The 25,626-nt window shown below is 36.5% G+C and overlaps 1 protein-coding gene across 1 annotated transcript in view; it reads right to left on the bottom strand.

The window, feature by feature from the left end:
* Positions 1 to 217: 217 nt before the first annotated feature.
* FBXO4 (F-box protein 4) overlaps positions 218 to 25,626 on the bottom strand; it is a 41,417-nt gene continuing 16,008 nt past the window's right edge. Inside the window, exon 6 of the mRNA XM_004737951.3 lies at positions 218 to 601. Coding sequence (XP_004738008.1) covers positions 507 to 601 — 95 coding nt within the window. The 3' untranslated portion in view covers positions 218 to 506. The remainder of the gene's footprint in view (positions 602 to 25,626) is intronic.

Genomic DNA, 25,626 nt, shown 5'->3' with positions numbered 1-25,626 from the left:
ATTTGTACCATACTTTTGGAATACAATTTGGCATTATCTAGCCAAGTTGAAGACACACAACCTATGACCTAGCATTTCCATTTTAGTTGTGGCATTTCCCACATTAAGGTGTTCTCCACTTAAAAATCAGAAATCTGTTTTTATAAATTAAACATTTTAAAAATAAATGCTAATCGAGAGTCTATTTATCAACATTTTAAATAAGAAAACTTGTAACATTTTTATGTCAACTCAAAACCTCAACCAATTTCCTAAAACAGAACTAATTCACAGTAAAATACCTATACATACAAGTGACAAGCTGTCAGGTTAAGATGTAAAATGGCTGAAGTGTTCATTAAATGATTAATATGCTCATTTCAAACAACCACTTTGTATACAGCAACAGCTGTATTAGTCTGGGTTCTCTAAAGAAACACAATCAATTGGATATATGTATGACTTACGATTTGTTATAAGGAGCTGCCTTACATGATTATGGAGACTGAGAAGTCCCAGATCTGCCGTCAAGATCCAAGTATCTGCTGATGACCCAGGAAAGCCAATGGTATAGTTCTAGTCTCAGTCTGAGTCTGAAGGCAGGAGAAGACCAATGTTCCAGCTTGAAGATAGGCAGAGAAAGCAAATACTCCTTTACTCAGCCTTTTGTCCAACTGAGACAAGCAATGATTTAGATGAGGGTCACCCACATGGTAGAGGGCAATCTGTTTAATTTACTCTATTCAAATGTTAATCTCATCCAGAAATACCCTCATAGATACACAAAGAATAATATTTAACCAAATATCTGGGCACCCACCTCCAGCCAAGTTGACATGTAAAATTAACCATCACAATGCCCTTTGCTAATTCTGACTGCAACTTTCAAAATGTTAACATTTAACAATTCTACTTAGAATATAACTCAAGACTTCCCCTACAACACCCACCCCTAACACACACACGGAGTTTTCTTGAAAATGTAGTACTGTATATTTGGGGATAAATATAAATTTTTCATATAAAACATCAACTGACAAGCATATTACAAAGATACCTATATTCTAAAGTTTGAATATCAAAATCCAAGAGGTGTTACACCAGGTAAATATTAAAGTATGCTAGTACTTACCATAAAAACATGTAAAGATATGTACCAGCAGAAGTGTGTAAGAATATTGGCAGCAGTTATTTACAGTAACCCAAACCTACAAACAACCTGAATGTCCACTTATGGTTGCGTGAATGAGTTGTGAAATATTCATACAATGGAACAGTATATTACTGAGAAAATGATATAGCCAAATTCTATAATATAGATGGCATTGCAAATACAATATTGATCAAAAGAAGAAGGATAAAAGTAATTCCAATAGTGCACTTAGAGGTGGCCACCAAGCAGACTGGAGTTCACTCTCTAGAGAGTCTCACTCTCCTTCCTCTGCATCATGTCTGACAAACATCATAAGGCTAGGGTTGAGAAATTTGGTAAGTTTAAATTAAAGAAGGCATAAAAAAATCTACTATCTTCAACAGAAATGACTGAATAGGAGAAGCAAGAAGGCAAATTATAATGAGGTGTGTGCCACCAACATGTACTGTGTACTCCACAAGCACTACCTTCTTGTTTTACTTATTTCAGCTGTTTAACTTTATAAGATGCAAAGAGGTTGGATCAAGTTTAAATGACTGCTTCCACTTTTCTCACCAAAGAATCAGAACAACCCACAATGAACATGGAGCCTGCCTCCCATTTGTCTGGTTGGCTGGCAGGGAAGGAAAAGAACTTGCATGTTGGTGAAGGAAGAAGCTGGAGGTTTTGACATCAGTGAAATCTAGAGTAAAAACCAAGTTGGTCCGAGGTGTCCTGAAAACTGTAAAATGCAGTTTAATCAGAGTGTAACTTTTTTTTTCAAATGATTTTAATTATTGGCGTGCACAATTAAAAAAAATTTTTTTTTTAAATTTATTTAACAGACAGAGATCACAAGTAGGTGGAGAGGCAGGCAGAGAGCGAGGGGGAAGCAGGCTCCCTGCTCAGCAGAGAGCCCGATGTGGGGCTCGATCCCAGGACCCTGGGACCATGACCTGAGCCAAAGGCAGAGGCTTAACCCACTGAGCCACCCAGGCGCCCTGGAGTGCACAATTTTTAATATGCAAATCAAAAGTTTAAAATGGGAAAAAAAATTCCAACAGTATGATTCCATTCATATTAAGTTCAAAAAAGCAAAACCGGAGCATTGTTTAAGGATGTATATATGGGTTGCAAAGGCATAAAGAGAAAGGTATGATTATCACACAACCAGAATAGTAGATACCTCCAGGGTGGAGGGGCAGGATTATAATTAGAGAGGAAGCCAAGAACTAAGTGGGTATGCTTGGAAACTGCCCAAGTTGTATTTTTTGTCATGGGTTACACTACTGTTTGTTAGGGAGGGAGAGAGAGAGTGTGTGTGTATGTGTGTATGTAATAAAAAAGGAAAAGAAATAAATGGAAGAAGTTAGGTTAAGCATAATGTAGAAGATATGACTGCAGAATGTTGTTGAAGGGCATTGACCTCTTCTTGCTGTGTCTCAGCATGTGTCAGCACATATATAATTGAACTACAGAAGAGAAAAAGAAAATTAAAAAAATTCAGAAGCAAAAGCATTTGTAACAGAGCTCACACTTATAGAAAATGCTCAAAAATAAAACATTTGTTGGACTGGAAACTGATAGATGAAAAATCTTTCATATGAATAAAAAGCTTTAAAAAACAGTTCAGAAGAAGATAAAAAGTGAACAACTTAATGGGGACATAATAGGCATTCATAAAATCATAAAATGTAAGAATGCTGTAAACATGGCTTTGTGCAATAAATCATGCAATATTCAAAACATGAAGTTGCCAGTGAACTTCAAAAGAAGTCATTCGGGGGAAGAGCAAGATGGCAGAGAAGTAGGAGACCTAAATATCATCAGGTCCCAGGAGTTCAGCTAGATAGTTATTAAAACATTCTGAATACTTACAAACTCAACAGGAGATAGAAGAGAAGAAGAGCAGCAATTCTAGGAACAGAAAATCGATCACTTTCCAGAAGGTAAAACGTGTGGAGAAGTGAATTCAAGGCAACATAGACCGTGGGGGAGGGGCTGGCTCCTGGCAAGTGGTAGGAAAGCAGAGCACAAAATCAGAAATTTTAGAAGTCTGCTCCACTGAGAGATGTCGCTCCAGAGGCTAAGCAGGGGGTGGAGCCATCACGGGGACAGTGTGCTCCCACGACCTGCAGAGTCTTAAAAAGACCAGGGGTGTCTAAGTGTGGCAGAGCTCCCAGGTATCAGAGTGGGGAAGCTACAGAGATAGAGTCAAGGAGGATCTCTCAGCTTGTGGTTATGTTAAACTGTGATCTGAGGTGCAGTTGGGCCACTGCTCTTCAAACAGGGACCCCCACAAGTGGCAGACCTGGGGAGACCCTTCCTTCCTCCTCTGGGAGGAGCAGTGAGGGAGTGCACTGCAGGAATCTCCTGGGTTTGTAAACTCCAAACTGGGTTGTGTCCCAGAGATAGAAATGCTTGGTCACAGGGTAGGCATGGAGTGCAACTGGAGACCAGAGAGATGGGAGGGACTGACTGCTTTTATCTGAGGGTGCACTGAGGAGGGGGGGCCCCCAAGCTCTCGGCTCCTCCTCACTGGAGATTGGGAGGCAGCCATTTTCATTCCTGTCCTCCAAAACTGTACAGAAAGCCTTCAGGGAACAAAAGCTACTAAAAGCAAAACTGAACAGATTTTTTAGCCTGGCCCCTGGCAAGGGTGGTACATTTCCGCCTCAGGCAAATACATTAGAGAATCACAGCAATAGCCCCCTCCACCAGAAGATTAGGAAGAATATCCAGTCAAGCCCAAGTTCACTACTCAATGAGAACTATGGATCTCCAGAAGTAAGGGAAAGCAACACATAGAATTCATGGCTTTTTCCCCACAATTTTTTATCCTTTCAAAGTTAAATTTTTTTATTTTATTTTTTTTCTTCTTCTATTTTTAAAAATTTTTCCTGTTTCTTATTTTAACATTTTAAAACTATTTTATGTTATCAATAACTTCTTAAAAATCTTTTTTTTTTAAGATTTTATTTATTTATTTGACAGACAGATCACAGGGAGGCAGAGAGGCAGGCAGAGAGGAGGAAGCAGGCTCGATGTGGGGCTCGATCCGAGGACTCTGGGATCATGACCCAAGCCAAAAGCAGAGGCTTTAACCCACTGAGCCACCCAGGCACCCCTTAAAAATCTTTTTAAATTTTTCATTGTTATAGTCATATTTTATCCCTTCATTATATTTAACCTTATTTTTTGTATACATATAGGTTTCAAAATTTCCTACAAATTTTGGGATACAGTTTCTTCTACTAGATCAAAATATACCCTAAATCTAATGCACAGCATTGTTATAGTCTCTGGCCTGATCACATTTTTTCCTCTTTTTTTTTCTTTTTTCAACCAACTTCTTATCTTATCAATTCCTTTTTTAGAATCTTTTTAAATTTTCCTCTTTACAGTCATATTCCATCTTACCCTTATTTTTGTGTGTATATATAAGATTTTCTTTCTTTAAAATTTTGGGAAGTAGTTTCTTCTAACAGAACAAAATACACCCAAAATCAAGTGTGTGGCTCTGTTCTATTCACCAGTTCAATATATATATATATTTCTTTTTCTTTTTTCCCCCTTTCTTCTCCCCCCAGTTTTGGGTCTCTTCTGATTTGGTTAGTGTATACTTTTCTGGGGTCATTGTTAGCTTTTAGTATTCCGTTCTCTCACTCATCTATTCTTATCTGGATAAAATGACAAGGTGGAAAACCTACCACAAAAATAAAAGAACAAGAGGTAGTACCGATGGTTAGGGACCTAATCAATATGGACACTAGTAATTTATCAGAACTAGAGTTCAGAATGATGATTATCAAGGTGCTAGCTGGGCTCGAAAAAAGCATGGAAGATACTAGAGAATCCCTTTCTGGAGAAATAAAAGAACTAAAATCTAACCAAGTTGAAATTTTTAAAAAAGCTATTAATGAGGTAAAATAAAAAACGGAGGATCTTACTGCTAGGATAAATGAAGCAAAAGAGAGAATTAGTGATACAGAAGAACAAATGATGGTGAATTAAGAAGCTGAGCAAAAGAAAGACAAACAAGTACTGGAACCCAAGGGGAGAATTCAAGAGATAAGTGATACCATAAGATGAACCAATATTAGAATAATTGGGATCCTAGAAGAAGAAGAGAGAGAGGGGGGCAGAAGGTATATTGGAGCAAATTATAATAGAAAATTTCCCTAATTTGGTGAAAGGAACAAGCATCAAAGTCCAGAAGGCAAAGAGAACCCCCCTTAAAATCAATAAAAATAGGTCTACGCCCTGTTATCTAACAGTAAAACTTACAAGTCTCAATGACAAAGAAAAAATTCTGAAAGCAGCTTGGGACAAGAAGTCTGTAACATACAATGGTAGAAATATTAGATTGGCAGCAGACCTATCCACAGAGACCTGGCAAGCCAGAAAGGACTGGCATGATATATTCAGAGCACTAAATGAGAAAAATATGCAGCCAACAATACTATATCCAGCTAGACTGTCATTGAAAATAGTAGGAGAGATAAAAAGTTTCCAAGGACAAATAAAAACTTAAAGAATTTGCAAACATCAAACCAGCCCTACAGGAAATATTGAAAGTGATCCTCTAAGCAAAGAGAGAGACTAAAGTAACAGACCAGAAAGGAACAGAGACAATATACAGTAATGGTTACCTTACAGGCAATACAATGGCACTAAATTCATATCTTTCAATATTCATCCTGAACGTAAATGGGCTAAACGCCCCAATCAAAAGACACAGGGTATCAGAATGGATTAAAAAAAAAGAACCATCAATATCCTGTCGATAAGAAACTCATTTTAGACCCAAAGACACCTCCAGATTTAAAGTGAGGGGATGGGAAACCATTTACTATGCTAATGGACATCAGAAGAAAGCTGGGATGGCAATCCTTATATCAGATAAATTAGATCTTAAGCCAAAGACCATAATAAGAGATGAGGAAGGAAACTATATCATACTAAAGGACACTATATCACACTTCCAATGAGAAGATCTAACAATTTTAAATATCTATGCCCCTAAAATGGGAGCAGCCAATTACATAAACCAATTAATAACAAAATCAAAGAAACACATAGATAATATACAATAATAGTAGGGGACTTTAACACTCACCTCACTGAAATGGACAGATCATCTAAGCAAAAGATCAACAGGGAAATAAAGGCTTTAAATGATACACTGGACCAGATGGACACCACAGATATATTTAGAACATTCCATCTAAAAAAACCAGAATACATATTCTTCTCTAGTGCACATGGAACATTCTCCAGAATAGATCACATCCTCGTCACAAATCAGGTCTTAACTGGTACCAAAAGATTGGAATCATTTCCTGCATATACTCAGACCACACAATGCTTTGAAACCAGAACACAATCATAAGAGGAAATTTGGAAAGAACTCAAATACATGGAGGCTAATAGCATCCTACTAAAGAATGAATGGGTCAACCAGGAAATTAAAGAAGAATTTTAAAAATTCATGGAAACAAATGAAAATGAAAACACAACTGTTCAAAATCTCTGGGACACAGCGAGGATATTCCTGAGAGGACATATACAGCAATACAAGCCTTTCTCAAGAAACAAGGTCTCAAGTACACAACCTAACCCTACATCTAAAGGAGCTGGAGAAAGAATAGCAACGAAAGGCTAATCCCAGTAGGAGAAGAAAAATCATAAATATCAGAGCAGAAATCAATGAAATAGAAACCAAAAGAACATAGAACAAATCAATGAAACTTGGAGCTGTTTCTTTGAAAGAATTAATAAGATTGATAAATCCCTGGCCAGATTTATCAGAAAGAGAAAGGACCCAAATAAATAAAATGAAAGAGGAGAGATCATAAATGAAAGAGGAGAGATCACAACCAACACCAAAGAAATACAAACAATTATAAGAATATATTATGAACAACTATACACCAGAAAATTTGATAATCTGGAAGAAATGGATGCATTCCTAGTGACATATAAACTACCAAAACAGAACCAGGAAGAAATAGAAAACCTGAACAGACTCATAACCAGTAAGGAGATGAAAGCAGTCATCAAAATCTCCCAAACAAACAAGAACCCGGGGCCAGACAGCTTCGAAGGGGAATTCTACCAAATTACAGAATTAATACTTATTCTCCTGAAACTGTTCCAAAAAATAGAAATGGAAGGAAAACTTCCAACCTCATTTTATGAGGCCAACATTACCTTGATCCTAAAACCAGACAAAGATCCCATCAAAAAAGAGAATTACAAACCAATATCCTTGATCAACACAGATGCAAAAAATCTCACCAAAATACTAGCCAATAGGATCCAGCAGTACATTAAAAGGATTATTCACCACAACCAAGTGAGATTTATTCCTGGGCTGCAAGGTTGGCTCAACATCCACAAATCAATGGAATGTAATGTAATACAATGCATTAAAAAAAGTACATGCAAATGTAATACAACACATTAATAAAAGTACGAACAAGAACCACATGATACTCTCAATAGATGCTGAAAAAGCATTTGACAAAGTACAACATTTTTTCTTGATCAAAACTACTCACAGGGCGCCTGGGTGGCTCAGTGGGTTAAGCCGCTGCCTTCGGCTCAGGTCATGATCTCAGGGTCCTCGGATCAAGTCCCACATTGGGCACTCTGCTCAGTGGGGAGCCTGCTTCCTCCTCTCTCTCTCTCTGCCTGCCTCTATGCCTACTTGTGATCTCTCTCTGTCAAGTAAATAAATAAAATCTTAAAAAAAAAAAACTACTCACAGTGTCAGGATAGAGGGTACATACCTCAATATCACCAAAGCCATCTATGAAAAACCCACAGTGAATATTATTCTCAATGAGGAAAAACTGAGAGCTTTTCTGATAAGGTCAAAAACACAGTAGGGATGTCCACTATCACCACTGCTATTCAACATAGTACCAGAAGTCCTAGCTTTAGCAAACAGACAACAAAAAGAAATAAAAGGCATCTGAATCAGCAAAGAAGAAGTCAAACTCTCACTCCTTGCAGATGATAGGATACTTCATGTGGAAAACCCAAAAGACTCCATTCTGAAACTGTTAGAACTCATACAGGAATTCAGTAAGGTGTTAGGATATAAAAATCAATACACAGAAATCAGTTGCATTTCTATACACCAACAGCAAGACAGAAGAAAGAGAAATTAAGGAGCCAATCCCATTTATAATTGCACCCCAAACCATAAGGAATAAACCTAACCAAAACCTAGGAATAAACCTAACCAAAGAGGAAAAGAATCTGTACTCAAAAAACTATAAAGTACTCATGAAAGAAATTGAGGAAGAAAAAATGTTCCATGTTCATGCATTGGAAGAATATTGGGAAAATGTCTATGCTACCTAAAGCAATCTACACATCTAATACAATCATTATCAAAATACCATCAATTTTTTCAAAGAAATGGAGCACATAAACTAAAATGTATATGGATTCAGAAACAACCCCGAACAGCCAGAGGAATGTTGAAGAAGAAAACCAAGGTCGGCAGCATCACAATTCTAGACTTCAAGCTCTATTACAAAGCTGTAATCATCAAGACAGTATGGTTCTGGCACAAAAATAGACACATAGACCAATGAGATAGAATAGAAAGTCTAGAAATGGACCCTCTGTTCTGTGGTCAACTAATCTTTGACAAAGAGGGAAAGAATGCCCAATGGAAAAGACGGTCTCTTCAACAAATGGTACTGGGAATATTGGACAGTCACATGCAGAAAAATGAAACTGGACCATTTCCTTACACCACACACAAAAGTAGACTCCAAACGGATGAAAGACCTCAATGAGAGAAAGGTATCCATCAAAATACTCGAGGAGAACACAGGCAGCAGTCTCTTCAACCTCAGCCTCCAAAGGCAAGGGAAGCAAAGGCAAAAATGAACTATTTGGGCTTCATCAAGATCAAAAGCTTTTGCATAGCAAAGGAATAGCCAGCAAAACCAAAAGACAACTGACAGAATGGGAGAAGATATTTGGAAATGACATATCAGATATAGGTCTAGTATCCAAAATCTATAAATAACTTAACAAACTCAATAACCAAAGAACAAATAATCCAATCAAGAAATGGGCAGAAGATATGAATAGACTTTTCTGGAAAAAAGATATCCAAATGGCCAGCAGACACATGAAAAAATGCTCCGCATCACTCAGCATCAGGGAACTACAAGTCAAAACCACAATGAGATACCACCTCACACCAGTCAGAATGGCCAAAACTAACAAGTCAGGAAAGGACAGACACTGGCGCGGATGTGGAGAAAGGGGAACCCTCCTACACTGTTGGTAGGAATGCAAGCTGGTGTAGCCACTCTGGAAAACAGTATGGAGTTGCCTCAAAAAGTTAAAAATAGAGCTTCCCTACAACCCACCGATTGTACTACTGGGTATTTACCCTAAATTTACAAATGTAGTGATCCAAAGGGGCACGTGCACCTGAATGTTCATAGCAGCAATGTCCGCAATAGCCAAACTATGGAAAGAACCTAGATGTCCATCAACAGATGAAAGGATAAAGAAGATGTGGTATATATGTACAATGGAATTATGCAGCCATTAAAAAAAAAAATCTTGCCATTTGCAACGATCTGGATGGAACTAGAGGGTATTATGCTAAGCTATATAAGTCAATCAGAGAAAGACAATTATCATATGATCTCTCTGATATGAGGAATCTGAGAGGCAGGGTTGGGGGTTGTCGGGAGTAAGGAAGGAAAAAATGAAACAAGATGGGATTGGGAGGAAGATGAACTCTAAGGACTCTTAATCTCACAAAATAAATTGAGGGTTGCTGGGGAGGTGGATGTGGGGAGGGATAGGATGTCTGGGTAATGAACGTTGGGGAGGGTATATGCTATGATGAGTGCTGTGAAATGTGTAAGCCTGATGATTCACAGACCTGTACCCTTGGGGTAAATAATACATTATATGTTAATTTAAAAAAGAAGTCTTTTTAACAATTAAAACAACTGTATCTTACACAGAAGGCTCTAAATTTATAATAAGTCATTATTATTATTATATGTCCTTAAATTTTGGCATATAACAGGAGGAAAAAATCAAATAAGCACCTAGTCAGAATATTCAGCCTCAAAGAAAGTGTTTCACAGTTTCATAACTGTTTAAAACACAACAAATAAAATCCCATAAATGTTTGTCAACAGTTTGACCAGACTCTGGCACTTGAGGCAAAACAAACCAAAAAAAGTTCAGAAGCATTCCCCTAAAGACTTGTGATTTCCCATGGAGTGCTGCCCTCTGCCAGGAACTGTGGCCACATCTGATCCCATAAATGAGTACTTTTCTGTGGTACTCCATTACCATTTTTGTTTTCATGAATGAAATGTATCTATCCTCCCCTTAAAACACTTCATTTGAAATTAGATGTAAACAAACTAAAGATGTGTTATGATATGTTTTCAAGTAAACTTAAAATTAACCTCTTTTTGCATTTAAAAAGAAAATCATAAAATGATAAGCTAAATACTTTCCATTGAATTGCATTAATCAGAGTACAAGAACTAAAGTTTGAAATATTTCAAAGTAATTTTAAAAACAGGTTCAAAGCTAGATATATGAACAATAAAAATGAATTTAAAATTCATGTTCCTCAATACTCGGTTTAAATTAGTATCCTATAATTAAGCAGCCATCATTAGAAACAGTTTTCATATTTCAATGATGCTGTTATCATTCAAAATCAGTTTTGAACTGCTTGTATAAAATTGCCTTCAAAGTTGTTTAAAAGAGACATAAGACAGTCTATTTTATAATTACAATGTTTTTACTAAAAACATTGCTAAATTTCATTGTCAGCATTATTTATGAACTTAATTTTGAATGTCATTTTTATTTTAGAGCAGATATGACTTTTAGAGCTAAAGATTTTCTATTACTGAGGGTATTCAAAGGAAATTCTGAAAGAGGAATTCTAAAAAAAATTTTGTCAGTAATAATAACTTTTGTCAAACAATTATGTATATGTTTACATGTATATATATAAAATATATATTTTTATTATATATTTCCCCTTTATATTTATATGTAAATATAAAGGAAATAAATATATATTCCCTTTATATATATAATGGGAAAATACTCATGTATATGTAAATGCCAGGTGTCAGCTTCTGCTTAGAATATAGAAAGTTACAAAAAGAATGCCATTCCTACTGTAACAATAACAAGCCAGATAACCAATAAAATCTAAAATTCATCAGAGAACTAAATATGGGGGAAAATGCCTAATGAATAAAACTTAGAAAGTTACAGACCTCTCTCTGCAGTGAAGAGACCCAACAGTTTCTTTCATCCTTGGTGAAGCAGTGGGAAAGGAAAAAGCTGTCAGAGAAGTAGGTTAAAAGGAAAACTGCTGAACTTCTAAAAAAAATTTGTAGACCAAGTGTGGCCTGTCATGATGGTCGAGAATCCTTAAGACACAGACCATGCCCACCTACCAATATTTTCTCATGGGCCTTCACAGAGTGGCCATGGAAATCTTGGGGTTGGGGTAAGAATGCTAAGAGAGACTTTCAAGCACTCAGGCTTTATGGTGATAAAAGGCAGCAGTCACCTAACTTCAGTGGAAAAGGGGCAGGAATGCTGAGAGAGATCTGCTCCTCTGAGGTAGAGTGTACAGAACCTCATGAACTCTGAAGGCAGGAAAGGAGAACTGAAACACGTTCTTTAAGTTCTCAGGACCCAACACTAAGTAAGAGACAGTAATAACTTATAATTGGAGAGGGGCAGGAAAGCTGAAAGGGACTCTCCTCTGAAGCGTAAGCACAGGGGATTTATTGCAGTCTGTAAGCAGCAAAGGAGAAATGAACTGAACTCCTTAGGTACTTGGGGTCTTCAATGAGTAACATGCAATGACTGATTGGGCTGGGGTAGAGGCAAGAATGCTGACACACACCCCTCTGAGATGCAGACAACCAGGATCTGCAAAAGGTTGAAAGCAAAGCAGGAGAATGGAACAAATCCTCCAGACACTCAGGACCCAAGTCTGATTAAAAAGAAAATTCTGATCCCTTGCACAAATTATTTGAAGTCTGCAGTGAAATAAATCCAACTAAAGGAGACAAGTCCAGATCCAACTCAATTATAGATGAGATTGACTTATCTCCTTAAATTTCATCTCCTCTTTTTAGTGGTCTGACCAAAGGAAGGTACGCTTTGTTGGATGTAAATATTATTTTCTTCAGCTTCTATTGTACTATTATCAATATCAAACCATCAATCACAGAAAAAAAAAGTGACTTGTTCTCAAGAGAGACAAGAGTCAATTAAAACCTGATCCAAAGACAGTCCAAGTGTTAGAATTATCAAAAGGGGACTTCTAGATAACAATAATAAATATATTAAAAATCTCATGGGAAAGGTAGATAGCTGGTGTGAACAAATGGGGAACCATAGAATAAGGATGAAAACTATTAAAAGGAGCCAGATGGTAATCTAAAAATGAAAAATAAAATATAAGATAAAGAATTATTTTGACAGGTTCATTAGCATAATGAACATATCACATGAATCAGTGAATTTGGGTTGAAAATTAAAACTAAAATTACCCAATTTAAAACACAAAAAAAAATATTTTTAAAAGAAGGGTGATAAGAACATCCAATAACCGTGAAACAATATTAAATAGGCTAACGTTTGTGTATCTGGAGTCCCACAACAAAAACAACAACAAAACAGAGAAGTAGTATCAGAAGAGATAATGAGTAACAATTTTCCAAAATTGATGGAGGATGTCAACATATGGACCTGAGAGGTTCAGAGAAATCCAAGAAAAGTAAATAAAAAGAAAACCATACCTAGCCTTATCATAATCATACTGCTGAAATCTAAAGAGTAAAGATAAAATCCTGAAATCAGAAGAAAAAAAGAAATATTTCATACAATGAACAATGAAGAGAGTTATGGCTGACCTCTTATCAGAAAAAAATGAAGGGGGTGAGCAATGGAGTGGCACCTTAAAGCTCTTAGAGAAAAAGGAAAAACTATTAATCTAGAATTCTATATCTAGGAAAAATGTTCTTTAAAAATGAAGTCAAAAGAAACATACTTGGAAGGTAGCAAAAACTGAAAGGATTCATCTTACCTCCCATAGACCTGCACCACAAGAAGTATTAAGCACTAATGCTCTATGGGGCTTTTTCAGTAATTTTTCTCTGTTTCATCTGTATAGTTTTGATTGCTGTGTCTTCAAGTTCAGTCATTACTTCTGCAATGTCTAATCTATCATGAATCCCACCTATTATACTTTTCATTTCACACACTATAGTTTTCATCTCTGGAAGTCCAATTTAGTTCTTTATAACATTTTTTTGGTCTTTATTTAACATGCATAATATTTCCAGCTTCTTGAAATAGGGGTTGTAATTATAGTAATTATTTACTGTCCTGGTTTACTAATTCTGTCTTCTGTACCAAATCTGGGTTGGTTTAATAGATTATTTTTCATCTTCATATGGATAATACTTTGCTTCATTGCATGATGATAATTTTTGATTGGATGCTAGGTATTATGAATTTTATCTTGTTGGATACCCTATATTTTTGCATTTCTGTAAATATTCCTGAGCTTTCTTCTGAATTGCTGTTAAGTTATTTAGGAACAGTAAGGTCTTGCTTATGAGTGTTATGAGGAGGAACCAGAACAGCATTTAGTTTAGGGTTGATTTTGCTACTATTGAGGCAAAAAACACTTCTGAGAATTCTACCCTGATTCCAGAATTATAAGGTTTCCCACATTGGCTGACATCTTCTGTAAGCCCCTGTTATTGTTCCCTCTAATCCATTCTGGTGGTTCTTTCTCCAGCCTCAAGCAGTTTCTTCACCTCATGCACTTATCAGTACAGAGCTGAAAACATGTAGAGGACTCTGCAGATCTCCAGAGATTTTCCTCCCTCTTTCTGCATAACTCACTCCTCCGTGATACTCTTCCTATGAACTCTGGCTTGGTTGCCCTTCCCAGATTCCCTGCTTTGTCTTCTCGACTCAGGGAGACCACCAGGCTTTGTCTAGGTTCTCTCTCTCTTGTGGCCTGGGAAATCCACAGGCAATAAGCTGGGGAAATTATAGATCTCATCTCATTTGTTTATACAGTGAAGGGAATCACTATTCTTCATTGCCTAATGTTCGATGTCTAGAAAACTGTTCTTTCATATATTTTATTCAGTTTTTTGGTTACTTAGACAGGAAAGTAAATCTTCTCTTTCTAAATTACCCTCCATCTTGACTAGTAACAGAAATCTTTGTATCATGTGATTTTAAATGTTCTAAATCCATGTATTGTGTATTTTATGACTGAAATGCTTTTCCTTTGAGACCCAATCAAGTAAAAATCCTTTTCATTCCTGTATGATGTCAAATTTAGAATACAACAGGAATTGTGGAGGGAGCGAAACTATCCGTAAGTAGGGGCTCACGCACAAAAAGAAAGGCATATGAAAAGACATTGACCCTATGATATTCGCCCCATTTACCTACTTCATTTTCCATTTTGAAATTCTTCTCTGACCTGACTTGTCCTAAAGGTAAGTTCCTGCATTCCCTGTTATTAGTTTCCACTCTGGGCAAGAAAGGGATAGCATAAAATGTCTAAAAGCCCTTTTATATACCAAACTTTTTTCAAATTTGCAAACTCTCTTTCCTCTAGGTAAGGTAGCCCTGCCTACTTTCTCTAGAATTTCTCTACAACTGAAGAAAAACAAACATATACAACACACACACACATGCACATACACACACACACACATATCTATCAATTTCATACTAAGTGTCTACATTTTAGTTTTCAACTGTTAATGTACTTTTAACTAAAGTTAATCTCTGATGTCTCTCTTTTGGACATCCCTCCTTCACTTCAGACAAATGTTGTTTACCACAATCAATTATTAGAAAGTGATTAAAATATAAAGTAACATCCTATCTTCCTAAGTACAGTGAAAAAAGGCAACATGAGTAGCCTATAAATCCTTCTATTACTTTCAGTATAGAGAAGAGGCTACCAGCTGGTGTTCAAATAACAATCATTTCACTCAAAATTTAGGAGAGAGGTATTGGCTAGATGTGGATGATGTATTATGTTTAGATGATTCAGTGCAAGTTTCAGGGGATGCTGTTTTGAGGAGAATGGTTATAAAGCTCCAATGACTAAACATCTTAATTTGAAACCCATGCTACATGTTGTACACCAATGAAATAGAAAGAAAAAGGGGATTTCATGACGTTCATGATAGAATATTTTTCTATTGCTTCCATTTCTCATAATAAAAATATATTAACAGCATTCCTGAAATGTTTACTCCTCAAAAAATTTTTGAATTTCCCACTTTTGAAAAATAACAGCACATTTTAAATATTCTCTTAAATATATTTTTTAATTTTTTATTTTTTATAAACATATAATATATTTTTATCCCCAGGGGTACAGGTCTGTGAATCGCCAGGTTTACACACTTCACAGCACTCACCATAGCACATACCCTCCCCAATCTCTTAAATATTTTTTAAAGCCAAGCAGTTTAATCCTGTATCTCTCAATTATGTTTGAGTCTAGTAAAGCAAAACCAAGGAGCCAAGATGGCAGAGTAAGAGGAACCTAAGCTCACTTCGTCCCACAGATAAAACTAGAGAATACTCACATCAGTGTAAATAACACAGAAAATGACCTGAAGACTGGCAGGACAAACTCCACAACCAAAGGTAGGGAAGAAGCCACATGGAAGAGAGTATGAAGAGAAGACACATGGTAGGAAGTGAAACTTTGGCTATTCACAAAGTTGGGGAAGGGAGTCGCAGATGTGAAAAAGGGTAAGAAACAGAATTATCTATGCATCTCAGGGCATGTCCCAAAGAGGCAGTGTGCATGGAGGGACTTCTCCAGGAACAAAGAAGCTGGCAGGGGCTATCTGCCTCTCCACTCCCCAGCATAAACACATGGCCACCTGCAGGAGCCAGCACAGCACCCACATTCACTACCTAGCTGGCTTAGACTAAGTCCTGCCTGCCTGCACTTTGGTTGATCAAAGTAACCCCTGCCTCAGTCTAGCTTCTGTGGGCACTCTCCCCCAGAAGACTGCTGCAAACCTTGCCATTGCTGCCTCTCCTGACCCACATTTTCCAGAGCCTCTGTCCCACTGGTGATGGTGGCAGTGGCGGGCCCTGTGGACGCCCAAGATGCACCTTGCTAAAATTGTCCACTCTGCTCTGGTTGAGGACCAGACAGTACCCACAACAGGCAAAGACAGACTCTAAAGACAACTGGGCTGAAAGAAAAAGCAGCCAGGACACAACAGCTGGGTGCAAACAACATACATAGCTTTAGCTAAAGTGCCCAGTTATACTGAACAGAGTACACTGCTCTGCAAGGCACTCTTCTTTATAAGGTCTTTACTTTCGAGAGCAGGAAATGTAGCTGACCTCCTTAACAAAGACAGACAGACATAGAGTGTTAGACAAAATGAGAACACATAGGATTATGTCCCAAATGAAAGAACAGGACGAAAGGACAGCAACAGAACTAAGCGAAACAGATATAAGTAATATCCCTGACAGAGAACTTAAAAGTAATGATCATAAAGATATTCACTGGACTTTGGAAAAAAGTGGAGACATCAGTGAGACCCTTAACAAAGAGATAGAAAACATAAAAAAGAACCAGTCAGAAATGAAAAACACCATAAATAAAATTAAAAATACACTATATGTTTTGGGTAGTATAGACATTTTAACAATATTTGTTCCTCCAATCCATGAGCATGGAATGTCTTTCCAATTCTTTGTGTCATCTTCAATTTCTTTCATCAGTGTTTTATAGTTTTCAGACTGCAAGTCTTTCACCTCTTTGGTCAGGTTTATTCCTACATATCTTACTGTTATAGGTGCAGTTGTAAAAGGGACATATTTAAAGTAATCCTTATCAAACTACCAACAGCATTTTTCACAGAACTAGAATAAACACTCCTAAAATTTGCATGGAACCACAAAAGATGCAGATAAAGCAATCTTGAAAATGAAAAGCAAAGTTGGAGGCATCACAATTCCAGACTTCAAATTATATTTCAAAGCTATAGTGATCAAAAATCTTGGTACTGGTACAAAAATAGACACAAATATCAATAGAACAGAATAGAAAACCCAGAAATAAACCCACAACTATGTAGTCAATTAATCTTCGATGATGAAGGAAGGAATATCCAATGGGAAAAAAGACAGTCTCTTCAAGAAATAGTGCTGGGAAAACTGGACAGCAACATTCAAAGAAATGAAACTGGACCACTTTCTTACACCAAACACAAAAATAAATTCAGAATGGATTAAAGATGTAATTGTGAAACCTGAAGCCATAAAAGTCCTAGAAGAGAAACAGGCAGTAGCCTCTTTGACACCACCCATAGAAACTACTTTCAGGATACATCTCCTGAGGCAAAGAAGCAAAAGCAAAAACAAACTACTGCCACTTCTTCAAAATAAAAAGCTTCTGCTCAGTGAAGCAACTAATCAACAAAGCTAAAAGGAAACTTACAGAATGGGAGAAGATAAGTGCAAAGGATGTAATTTGTTGAAGGGTTAGTCTTCAAAATATATAAAGAACTTTAAAAACTCTACAGCCAAAAAATAAACAATCTAGTTAAGAAATGGACAGAAGACATGAATAGACATTTTTCCAAAGAAGACACAGATGGCCAACAGACACATGAAAAGTTACTCAACATCACTCATCAGCAGGGAAATGCAAGTCAAAACAACAATGAGATATGACCTCACTGAACCTGTCAGAATGGCTAAAATAAAAAATCCAAGAAACAACACGTGTTGGTAAGGATTTGCAGAAAAAGGAACTCTCATGCATTGTTTGTGGGAATGTAAACTATTGCAGCCACTGTGGAAAATAGTACAGAGGCTCCTCAAAAAATTAAAAATAGAACTACCCTATGATCTAGTAATTGTACCACGGGGTATTACCCAAAGAATACAAAAACCACTAATTTGAAAGGATATGTGCACCCCTATGTTTATTGCAACATTACTTACAATAACCAAACTATCGAAGCAGCTCAAGTGTCCATCAGGAGATGAATGGATAAACATATGGTATATATATATATATATATATATATATATATATATATACAGTAGAATATTAAGTCATAAAAAATAAAAAAACCTGCCATCTGCAACAATATGGATGAAATGAGAAAGCATAATGCCAAGCAAAATAAGCCAGTCAGAGAAAGACAAATACCATATGATTTCACTTATATGTGGAATTTAAGAAACAGAACAGGGAACAAAGGGGGATAAAAGAGAGAGACAAAACAAAAAACAGACTGTTAACTACAGAGAACAAACAGAGGGTTGCCAGAGGGGGGGTGGGGGTAAGGGGAATGGATCAAGTAGGTGAAGGGGATTAAGAGTACCTTACCTTGATAAGCAGTGAGTAATACATGGAGCTGTTGAATTGCTATACTGTATACCCAAAACTAATAGAACACTGTATGCTAACTACACTGGAATTAATTTAAAAAAAAAAAAAGAAGCAAGGAGAAAGAAATAAAGTTGGTAAATATACGTAGAATAGGGTACAAGCAGGGTAATCCTGTGCTATACAATGTTCATATGTTCTCTTTTTTTCTGTCTCTCTCCCCTCCCCTCCCTCTCCCAACTTCGCTTTCTTCCCCTCACTCCCCTCTCACTTGCTGGCTTGTTCTTCCCCTCTCATTCTCTGTTACATCAGCCTTCTCTGCTTACAATGCAGTTCTAATGACCAGAGTTAAAGGCAAGAAAGGCAACTTAGCAGATGACAGGTACCTGGAGCCTGTACACACTTGATCACTTAGAGATGTAGGAGCAATATTCCTGGTCAAGAGCTTGCTAATAACCCCCAGGCAACCCCAGCAAAGGACACTTGTGGCCAGATTAGATATCAATAATAGATTGTCAATTTAAGTATATAACTGTCTTGAATATTTCATGCCTCATGAATGTTAAGTGCCTATTTGTTCTTTCCATCCTTCCCTATTGTTCAGCATACATCTGTACTACCCAATTTACGTATGCCTAACCTGATCCACATGTTACAAGCTTTAGATTTATTTAAGAAAGACTATTCTTAGGGGCGCCTGGGTGGCTCAGTGGGTTAAGCCGCTGCCTTCGGCTCAGGTCATGATCTCAGGGTCCTGGGATTGAGTCCCGCATCAGGCTCTCTGCTCCGCGGGGAGCCTGCTTTCCTCTCTCTCTCTGCCTGCCTCTCCATCTACTTGTGATTTCTCTCTGTCAAATACATAAATAAAATCTTTAAAAAAAAAAAAGAAAAGAAAGACTATTCTTAAATGATGTAGCAAATATACATAAACATGATTTGCAAAATGATTATGATTATTAACATACCAGTAGATTATTCTTGTATTTAAAAAATGTTAATTGATCACCCATCATGTACTAGTGATTCTTTTAGGTGTTGGAGTCAGGACAATGACTAAAAGAAATTAAAATCCTTACCCTTTCAGAGCTTACATTTTAGTGGAAGCTGTATAGGTAAGAAATACATCACATGTGCATGGGAATGGGTATCTGTATTATGTATTCACAGACATGTATGTGTGAGCACTTGTACATGAAAGCATGTATGTGTTGCACATACTTAAAGTTTTTTATTAACCTAGCTCAACAACTATAAAACCACAAGTCTAAGAAGTATTTGAATATTGAGGATAACAATGAATTGCATTACACTTTCTCAATATGCTGTGTTCCATGGACTACTGAATACCCGAGTGTTAGTACTGGCTCTGTCACTTACTATCTGGGTGTCAATGGACAAATCACTTAATCTTCATGAATCTTGCCTTCTGTATATACAGTTTCTCTACAGACTTAGTGAGATAATATGAGGAATGTGGTAGATACATTAGAAAGTCACGCACAAATATAAGGTATTTTCTGTATTATTACCTTGATTCCTAAAGTAAGCAGTAGTGTTATTTATTGATATTTGGTAGTGATTTTGCTCCCATGGTCCCAAACTAGCAGAGTAGCAGACTTTTTTTTGTTTCTGCTTAAACTTTATCCTCTAGCCTAAGTTTATATTTCTTTCTGTACCCAAATCTTCAGTATTATTTCTTTGCTCTTCAATAAAGACATGAGAACACATGGAAGTGATGGTGGTAAAGTGATATATGGAAATGCACCATTTAGCTTCATTAAGTCCCATTTTGGGTTTTCACCAATAGCTACCACCATAGTTGCTAAGAAAAAAAAATTTTTTTTTTAAGATTTTGTTTATTTGAAAGAGATCACAAGCAGGCAGAGAGGCAGGCAGAGAGAGAGGGGAGGAAGCAGACTCCCCACTGAGCAGAGAGCCCGACGTGGGGCTTGATCCCAGGACCCTGGGATCATGACCTGAGCTGAAGGCAGAGGCTTTAACCCACTGAGCCACCCAGGTGCCCCGCTAAGAAAATTCTTATCAACCCTGTGCTCCCTCTACCTTCTCAACTTCACTGGCCCACTCCATTTCACCACATTCTCCTTTCTATTTGAACCCTCTAAGAATACTGTGCTCAGTACTGAAAATCTTTAGCAACCCTGGATTTACTTGCATCATTGCATAAAAAGGCATAACCCTGTTGGTGCCACATAAATGAGTATAATAAGCAAAGCAGTGCTTTCTTAATTCATTAGCATTCACTTTACAGCACTGGTCTCCTAATTAAGATTCATAAATATTCATATTCATTCAGGCTATTCTATATTTTATTTGCTTCATTTGGTTAGAAATATTTAGACACATTAACTGTTCTTCCAATCAGAACAAGTACTCCCTATTTGTGGATAAGCTAGTTAATAATGGTCCTTTGCCAAAGCAAAATTTTAAAGCATGTTTTGTTCCCATTTTCAATTTTCCTTTATTTCTTTACATAAGTCATTGTATTTGGACACAGAAAAGTACATTGTTCTAAGAGTGAAATTTTGAATTGGTTTGTTAGCTTCTTCCAATGGTAATAATATCCTCAAGTTAAGCTGGTAAATATATTATATAAAACTATGAACCTGAGAAGTTTGCACCTTTGATAAAGAAAGTGATCAAATGAGGGGAGGGTGACTTGAGGCTCCAACTCCTGAGTAATGGCTGAAGGGTTGACAGATGATTATTTCAAAGGAAAGATTTTATGGGTTGGGGAACAGCTTTTGCTAGAACATGAGAGAAATTTGATTTATTATGTTGTCTCAAAAGATACAACCAGGGGGGTGCCTGGGTGGCTCAGTGAGTTAAGCCTCTGCCTTCGGCTCAAGTCATGATCTCAGGGTCCTGGGATCAAGCCCCTCATGGGGCTCTCTGCTCAGCAGGGAGCCTTCTCCCCCCGCTTCTCTCTGCCTGGCTCTCTGTCTACTTGTGATCTCTCTCTCTCTGTCAAATAAATAAATAAAATATTAAAAAAAAAGATACAACCAGGATTGGTTGTAAATTATAAGGAAAGAAATTGTAGTTCAAAAAAGGAAGACCTCAATAATTACATTTGTTCAAAAATAACATAATCTGATTTTGGAATCCCACAGGATTATGGGGCCACCAAATTTAGAGTCTCCACATATCTTCTGAATACCATACAGATCAGAGACAGTAAATAAAACTGTCAATAACTCAGGCCTACAACATGACTAAAACAGAATGATACTTCAACTTACATGTGACTAAGATAAACACTGAGAAACCAGAAGAACTACCTCTGGACTCCTCTGTAAAGCAGCAAGTGGGCACTTGAGGTGTGGAATACAGATATAATCATCTTCCAAAAGATAGAGTCCCACTATCTCTTGACAGAAAATAAATCTGATATCTGGATGCTCAGAGTTCTGGTTTGAGAAGGAGGACCTTGAAAGTGGATGAAACCATACTGGGAGTTGTATCCCTTCTCCAGAAGGGTAGAAAGACTTAGAAGGAAGAATGGCTTTGGATCCCCATGGATTTGGGGGATAAGGGGAAAGGAGGAAATGAGTAGTAGAAAACAAAGATTTTATAAAAAACAAAAGAAAATGGAAACATCAGAAGACATCAGTATCTTCTCTCCTATTCCCACAAAAAATGTGGACATTAATTAAAGAACCTGTAGTTCATCATACCAACAGAAGAGGGGACTCTTGCACTAAGAAATCTAAAAAGCCACCAAACTTCCTTTCCTCCTTACAATTGTTATTGCTGGCATAGGAAAATGTAAGATATACCAAAATTAACAGAAAAAGGAAGACATCATCCATACTAAAGATCTTGTATTAGAAAACCAAAATATGGAAAGAGAAACATTTCAGATGATGAAAATGATTCCCCCTAAAACAACCACAAAGCACAGAAAAATATGTCATTTAAATTAAAAATCCCTGGGGCACCTGGGTGGCTCAGTGGGTTAAAACCTCTGCCTTCAGCTCAGGTCGTGATCCCAGGGTCCCAGGCTCAAGCCCCACATCGGGCTCTCTGCTCAGCAGGAAGACTGCTTCCCAACCACCCCCACCTGCCTCTCTTCCTATTTGTGATCTCTATCTGTCAAATAAATAAATAAAATCTTAAAAAAAATTAAAAATCCTTAAACACGTATTTGGTGATGTGAAAAAACTCAAAGAATATATTTAAAAGTGCAAAATAAAAATTAACATAAAAATAAGAAGCTGTAAAATGAGAGTCGACTGAACTCAGGAACAAAACTGAAAATAAAGAAAAAAAATCAACAAAACAGACACAAAATTGGAAGACATTCAAGTAACAACACATTAGACTGAGAATATAATATGGGACATAAGCAAAAATCAGAACAAAAAATAATTTAAATAAAATAAAGAGCAAGGTAAAAAGGATCAGCAAGAAAATAATAGAAAAGGGGAAAAAATCTAAATAAGGAAATGGTTATTAATGCAGGTATTAGCACAAAGATAACCTAAGAACAAAAACAAACACAGAACATGTAAATACATATTTTATATATAACATATAACATATAATATTCAAAGTATTAAGATAAGGAACATAAAAATATACAAACATAGAAAAAGAAATGCAACAAATACATAACACACAGTAAATATATAAATATTACTTAAATATATAATAATAATATCAATAAATAAAAATGAATTTAACTCACCTATTAAATAAAAAACATTTTCATATTGGCTCATGTAGCAAAACCTAACTGTTAAATAAACCGACCCACTTAAATTGATTCGGAAAAGCTAGACTTGGTAAATACAAGTGAAAAAGAAATACCAGCATTCCATGGCTTGGAAATATTATATTAGACAAAAAGTTTACTTTGTAATACAGTGAAGAAGTAATGGCTACGAACACATATTCACCATAAAATGCAGTAACTTCCTTAACAAATTACAAATTACAGAAAACACAAGAAAAAACAGATAGTCTTCTACCAACGCTCAAAGAATATGAAGGCAAACATACTTCCAATGAAAGAAAAATAAACAGTAAAAAGTCATCATACTATATAGTAAAAATGAACTAATACTGAAAATCAAGGGGAAAATGAGACATGAGAAGTCTTCATAGTGCAAAATAATGATCAATTTAGTTTAGCTACTGTGAATAGAAAAAAAGGCTAGAAATCTTCTGATAAATGAACACAGATCTGAGAAATCGTAAGGCGTTAAAAACCACTAAGAATTTTGCTTGCTTTCAGATAGCATGTAGGTCACAAAGATTGTTACTGCAACAAGAATACACAGAATAAAAGGAAAATTATACTTTAGGCCATCAAAGATGGTACAAAAAGTCTAAATAAATTCCAAGGATAAATGGGCTCTTTTGGTGACCAAAGAGCTGTTGCTTTTATAGAACCAAATGCCTAGTCTGGGTGTTGTGTGTGGAATATCACACCTATCTCAAGAAGATAGATTTTGCTGGGATAAGAAAAAGACCACTGAAGCTTTTAATGACAATATGATTGCTATACTAGATTGCAAACTCCAAATGTGAACTCCAAATGTGAAAAAAGTAGAACAACTCCAAATGTGAAAATAAATTGTTGAGCCCCTGACAGGAATTCTGACAAAAGACAGAGAGCAGGGTGGTTCAGTGGGTTAAGCCTCTGCCTTCGGCTCAGGTCATGATCCCAGGGTCCTGGGATTGAGCCCTACATGGGGCTCTCTGCTCAGCAGGGAGCCTGCTTCCCTCTCTCTCTCTACCTGCCTCTCTGCCTACTTGTGATAAATAAAAGAATAATAAATAAATAAATAAATGAAATCTTAAAAAAAAAAATGTTGAGAGAGAGAGCAGATCTGAAAAGCCAAAAAAATGTCCTGATTTTGTTGAGGACAACTGCAGCCACTAGAGAGGAAAAAGGGAGTCTCAGAAAAGAAAAAGCCAGGAAAGGGATCACTGAATTCTCTGTCTATATCTTTGATTGAACTTTGTGTGAAAAACCAACTCAAGTTGCTCACTTAAATATAAAGATAAACTGTTGCTCAAGGAACAGAGTTTGCAATTTACGTCTAACCATGATAACTGTTTAAACAAAAGAAAAAAAAGTCACACACTGGAGAAAAATAGCAGAAGCCAGACCATAACTTAACATTTATATTTTTCAGAACACAAAATTCTGCAAGATACAAAAAAAGAAAAGAAAATGACTCTCATTACTTTAATTTTTTAAAAAAAGGACAATAATAACAAAACTGAAACAAACACTTCCAAATTTGGAATAAGCAAACAAGGATTTTATTTTATTTTATTTTTTAAAGATTTTATTCATTTTTGAGATAAAGAATGGGAGATAAAGCACAAGCTGGCGGTGAGGGGAGGGTGGTGCAGAGGGAGAGGGAGAAGCAGACTCCCCGCTGAGCATGGACTCAGGACCCTGCAATCATGACCTAAGCAGAAGGCAGATGCTTAACCAACTGAGCCACCCAGGTGCCTCAGCAGACAACGATATTAAAGCAGCTGTTACAACCGTTCTCAGCGATATACAGGAATGTATGGCCTCAGTGAAAAAAAAAAGAACAAAAAATCTGAGAAGAAAAATAGAATTTTAAAAGACAACCAAAAGGAAATTACAGAACCAATACAATAATAAATTATAAAAATTCACAAGACTGATTTAACAAAATATAAAGAGTTTGAAACCTTAAGATTAATCAATTGAAATGATCCAAACTGAAGAACAGAAAGAAAAATAAATGCAAAGCCTCAGAGACAGCTTATAATAACAAATGGTGTAAACCATGTTGTTACACAATACAGACCCAGAGAGCAAGAAAGAATAGGGAAGAAAATACATTTGAAGAAATAATGACCCCAAATCTCACAAACTTGGTAAATGACATGAATTTCAATATTCAATAAGTTAGTAACTCCCGAGCTAGATAATTATAAACAAGGTCTTCCAAGACACACTGTAGTTAAACCATTGAAAACCAAGATAAAAAGTAAATTTGAAAGAAGAGAGAAAAAATGGTCCATTATATACAAAAGAATA

The sequence above is a fragment of the Mustela putorius genome, unplaced genomic scaffold (genome assembly GCF_011764305.1).
Source record: "Mustela putorius furo isolate JIRA1106 unplaced genomic scaffold, ASM1176430v1.1 tig00000407_pilon_pilon_pilon, whole genome shotgun sequence".
Lineage (NCBI taxonomy): Eukaryota > Metazoa > Chordata > Mammalia > Carnivora > Mustelidae > Mustela > Mustela putorius.
This window is presented reverse-complemented; position numbering and strand designations above follow the sequence as displayed.